Source organism: Carlito syrichta, unplaced genomic scaffold (assembly GCF_000164805.1).
Source record: "Carlito syrichta isolate Samal-C Ts95f unplaced genomic scaffold, Tarsius_syrichta-2.0.1 Scaffold313176, whole genome shotgun sequence".
Classification (NCBI taxonomy): Eukaryota; Metazoa; Chordata; class Mammalia; order Primates; family Tarsiidae; genus Carlito; species Carlito syrichta.
This window is the reverse complement of record NW_007257272.1, coordinates 543,438-548,791: the sequence shown is the minus strand read 5'-3', so window position 1 is coordinate 548,791 and position 5,354 is coordinate 543,438. Positions and strand designations below refer to the sequence as shown.

The window sequence follows — 5,354 nt, the reverse complement described above, 5'->3', positions numbered from 1 at the left end:
TTCCAATGAATCATAGAGCTAAATATGAACCATAAAAGTAATCAAACTTCTAGAACAAAACATAGGTGACATCTTCATCAATGTTGGATTAACAACAATTTCTCGAACAGGATGTAGAAAATTCTAACCAGAGTTCCCACAAATTGAAAAGAAAAAGCAAACAATCCACTTTAAAAAAATGAGCAGAGCATCTGAGCAGGCACTTCCCCAAAGAGGATATTCACATGGCCAATAAGCCTGTGAAATGGTGCTCAATATCATTATATTCAGGGAAGTGCAAATTGGAGCAAGAGTAAGATGCCACTACACTCACACCAGAATGGCTAAAATTAAACAGACTGATAATATTAAGTGTGGACGAATATGGGTACATTTGCTTTGTAAAACTCCTTGGCAGTTTCTAATAAAGCAAACACATACCCTATGAACCAACAATCCCACTACTATAGGCACACCTACCGGAAATGCATACGCAGGTCTCTAAAGGACACATACAAGAATGTCCTCAGCCACATTATTCATAACAGCAAAGCAACTAAACACCTCCTAAATGCACAGAGAAATGGATGCAGTGTTTATGGTATTATTTATCTAATAGAACACTATACAGCAATGACAGTGAGCTAACTATGGCTACAAGCAATATCGTGGATGAATTTCATGGGCATAACGTAGGGCAAAAGAAACCAGACATGAAAGATTATATGCTGTCAGTTTCTATTTCTATGAGGTTCAGAAATAGGCATAACTAATACATAAGTGAGTATAGAGGTTACCTCTGCAGGGGAGGGAAGGGCTAACTGGAGGCTGGGTGAAGGGCAGGGGTACTTCTGAGGTTCTGAGAATGTTCTAGAACAGACTTTCTCCACCTTGGCACTACTGACATTTTGGGCCAGAAAACTTTGTTGTGGAGGCTGTCGAGGACCGCAGCATTCCAGGCCTGTAGCCACTAGGTGTCAGTGGCATAATCCCTTCTCCCAGCTGTGACAATCAAAAATGTCTCTAGACATGGCCTAATATCCCCTTGGGTAGAAAGGTGCAGAATTTCCCTGGTTGCTGGTCCTGGGGGAGTCAGGAGTGTGCACTCAACTTATGGAAGTTCCTTGAGTTGTGCACAGAAGATTTGCCGACTTTTCTGTATGCATATCAAACTTTAAAGTTTTTAAAATAAAAAACCAAGCTAATGAATAACTAAAAGAACCAGAAAGTTTTTGAGCAAGCAGAGACAATAGGTACAGTGCAGTTAAAGGTCTTATTTGCAGGCAAAGAGATGAAGATCCAGGGTGGCTCGGAGTAGACACAGCCAGTAGGACATGGTGGAGAGCCTCCCCCCATTCCACCCCCCCGACTTCTACTCTCATTTCCTCCCCACACACCCTCACACATTCTAGCTCCCAAATGCCACCAGTCCGCATAGATGCTGATCCCATGCAGGGCTTGGTTGGACCTTCGGAACCCAAACCCCATTGTGGAAATAGTTAGAGTTGGTGGACGCTGCACCGCCCAGCACCCTGCAAAGAGAGTATCATGCAAACAGGATATTAGCTTTTGTCAGAAAGATCAAAAAGGGCTTGAGGTTTTTCTTCACAGCCTCAGCCTCGCCTCTCCCCCCTCACTGGCTTTATCTGGCAGGTTCAGCGTGCAGGCAAGCCTCTCGCCCCGCAGGCAGGAAGAGATGGCAGCCGGGGAGACACAGCTCTACGCCAAGGTCTCCAGCAAGCTCAAGGGCCGCAGCAACCCCTCGCTCCTGGACCCCCTCCTGGCCATGGGCTTCCCCATGCACTCCGCGTGAGTACTGCCCAGAGACCCCAGAGCCTGTCCAACTGGGCTGGAGTCAGACCCAGGACGCCGGCTTCCCGTCCAAGTGCTGTGCTTTGCAGTGCGAGATACTGTCTTCACAGAAGGCCCTCTTCTCCTTTTCATAAGTGAGGTGATCTTGACCTTTGAAAGACCATGCTGTCTAATGGGAGAAAGGGATCCTGAAATATGTGAAAATTAGAAGCCATGTGCTCCTCTGGCCACCCTTGTTTGGGGGGATCTGAAGGAGCTTGGGGCCTAGTTGTAATCTCTTTGTATGCAGCACAGTGATTCTGAAGGAGACATTTCAAGGTGTTTCAAACTCTAATGGGAAAGGCCCCAAATCCCACTGAGTCTTTAGTGTTGGGATCTGTTTTGAGAACCCTCAGCAGGACTGTGTTTCTAGTCTGCACAAGGAAAGCCATTTACCCTTAGGGACAATATCTTGAGTGTCCGATGATGAAACAAAATGGTTTAAGAAATTGCAGAGACAGACTTCTCACCATCTTACTTGTCCGAGGAAAAGGTTCACACATGGGAAATTTTAACTGTAGGAGTTACTCCTCTCAGAGAGGGAAAAAACAATGTAGACACTGGGTTGCAGCTCATGACAAACCAGTGTCTTAGATCAGGTCCTTTTCAGATGCTTATTCACATGGGAAAATATATCAGAAACACATTTCCAGTAGGCTCAGATCTGGGAGAAAGCTAAACTCTCCTTCAACACTGTCATAAAAATTTGACCAAATTGGATGAAATAAATTTCTAGTTCAACTCCTTTCTTCTCCACCCAAAATCAGGGTGTTGTCATCACCACTCTGTTCGTGATGAGCCAGGGGTCTTTTTAAATGGGGAGCGGAGTCAAGGGTGTGCAGAAGGCCAGGGGACAGCACCATCCAGGCAAAACACCAGAGGTCCCTCTTGTCTGTCACTCATCGCGCAGGCATATAGGACTCTGGGCCCAGAGCGGACAAGAGCAGGATTTGAATCGGCTCTCACTGCCACTATAGGACGCCACACTATTTTAGTACTCAGGCTGTTGTGTGAACTTAAACTCAATATTCCTTCCAGTTTAAATATTAAACACATGTGGAGGATAGAAGAATGCGTTTTAAATTTCTTACTTATACCAGAGCACTACAAAGTAGGGCTCCAAGTCTAGGCCCCGTGAAGACCTCTCAAGGTGGCAACAGCCCCATCGGTATCCCCCAAAATAGCAGCATTGGGCAGCAGCATAGTGGGTTCCTTGCAGGCACTCGCTATTTCCAGCCTGCATTCCTGATAAATTACCTCAGCCTTATTCCATTCTGTTCAGTTTGGTCCAGTTTAGTTAAATTCTACTTCGTGTTTAGACATCCCAGGTTACTATGATGGGTAAGACATAGCCCAGCATTCAGGAACCTAGCCGTTTAGAAGGGGAGACATATGGCCACATGTGAGTTGTAAGGGCCATGATGATCATTTGCACAAGCGAGGGAGAAACAGAAGGACTGCAATCCTTGCCTGGGCGGTTTGGGAAGGGGTGCTTCCCGGAGGAGAAGGTATGAGGGAGCTGAGCCTAGAAGGATTGGGTCATTTCCCAGGGGATGCGGGGTGAGGTGGCATTTGTCAAGGAAGTTTGTGTGCATGCCAAGGGCACAGTCTATAAGTAGGTCTGTTTTGCTCCGGTGCAGGGTGTGTGGGGAGGGCAGGGACGGGGCCTGCAGGAGTGGGTGGAGGTCAGGTCCCCAGCACTGGGACCCCATGCCAAGAGTTGGATTTGGGAAACCAGGGAAGGACAGTGAGCAGAGTCATGTGGGCTGGTCAGCACTGCCCAAACCCATGATGGCAGTGCAGATGGGCACTTGGGCATGCCCCTGCCGGGAAGTCCACCAGCTAGGCTCTCACAGGAGGGCGCCCTGAAGGCCTGGTGTGTGCAAGTCTACAGTCTGCTCCCTTGACCCTTTCTCAACAAATGACCAGTGTGACTCAGTGCCCTGTGTCTGCTTTTCCCCAGGCTGAAAGCATTGGCAGCCACTGGAAGGAAGACGGTGGAGGAGGCCGCAGACTGGTGAGTGCAGCTGCTCCAGCAGATCTGGAGGGCCCTGTGCCCGAGGACACACTCTTGCTAGGTAGAGCCTGGGAAGTGTCCAGTACCCTCTGGTTAGGATGGAGCCACCCTGAAAGTGAAATGAAATGGCCTCCACACCTACCCACCGAGCCCTCATTTATGAGAGAGAGAGAGAGAGAGAGACAGAGAGATAGAGAGACAGAGAGACAGAGACAGAGAGAAGCAGAAAGACAGAGAAACAGACAAACACAGAGAGAGAAATGGTGGGGGAGCAGAAAGAAAGATAGAAACAGAGGGAAGGGGAAACAGAGAAAAACAGACGGGGAACAAAGAGAGAGGAGGAGTGAACAGAAACAGAAGAGAGACAGAGAGAGAGAGAGAGAGAGAGAGGGAAACAGAGAGAGAGAACAGAAAGCGGAAAAGAGAAACAAAGAGAGGGGGAGAGAGAAACTGAGAGGGGAGGAATCAGAAAGAGAGAGAGAAGGGGGAGAGACAGAAACAGAGAGAGAAATGAGAGAGAGATAGAAACAGAGAGAGAGAGAGACAGAACCAAATGTACACACACAGAGAGAAAGAACTTTGAACAAAGCTTTCTTCATTTAAAAATCTGATTTAGTCCACATTTGACTGTCAAAGAAGAAAAAAAAAATTGTGTGATTTGTTGAATAAATAGGGAGGAGCCATCTTTGCTGATGTAAATAGAGGCTGCCATGTTCACAGGCTGCCTCTGATGGGAAGAGACCTACAGATGGTCTTGAACCCCCCCCAGGGCGCCAGGTGTTTGGGTAGGGTGAGGGTCTGGCTCCAGGCAGCCCCTCCACACACCACCCACATGACTCTGCAAGGCGCCCTCTGCCACTGCCTGTGTTCTGCTCTGGAATGGTAGTAGGTGGGGAGGACTCTCTGTTTTCTAGAACCCCAGATGTGCCATGAAGCCATCACTCTGCCCCAGGTAGGGAGTCCCTCATCCTCTGCTCTGCAACAGCCACAGGGAAATTCAACAATAGTCAGGCACCACAAGGCTGGAGGGCCCTCCCCAAAGCAGGAGGTAAATACTGATCATGGGTCTCTGAGTGTACAGTGTTCTCAGTGGAAACCTCCTTCCTCCTCCGGAAACTTTATGCCAAGGGCAAAATACACACCACCTTCAGTGACAAAGGGAGTGCCCAGAACCCTCAGTGCTAGTCTAAAGCCCATTGCCAATTTTGAGTTAAAAACCAAGACCACTATCATAGAAACAAAGAAAAGAGTACCATATGTTCTCACTCATAAGTGGACCTTGAACAATTATCATACTATAAGAAAGGGATTAAGCCGGGCTTGGTGTCTCAGCCTGTAATCCCGCGCCTTTGGGAGGCTGAGGTGAGTGGATTGCCTGAGCCCGCAGGTTTGAGACCTGCCTGGGCGGCGAGACCTCATCTCTACAATAAAATCAAAAAATCAGCCGGGCATGGTAGCGCATGCCTGTAATTCCGGCTACTCGGAAGGCTGAGGCGGAAGGATCGCC

At 48.2% G+C, this 5,354-nt stretch overlaps 1 protein-coding gene across 2 annotated transcripts in view; it reads left to right on the top strand.

Annotated features, from left to right (window-relative positions):
• Window positions 1-1,546: 1,546 nt before the first annotated feature.
• Window positions 1,547-5,354, top strand: part of UBASH3A (ubiquitin associated and SH3 domain containing A) — a 56,121-nt gene continuing 52,313 nt past the window's right edge. For both annotated transcript variants that reach the window (XM_008070182.2, XM_008070181.1), the window contains exons 1-2: window positions 1,547-1,788; window positions 3,794-3,847. In XM_008070182.2, coding sequence (XP_008068373.1) covers window positions 1,676-1,788; window positions 3,794-3,847 — 167 coding nt within the window. In that variant the 5' untranslated portion in view covers window positions 1,547-1,675. The remainder of the gene's footprint in view (window positions 1,789-3,793; window positions 3,848-5,354) is intronic.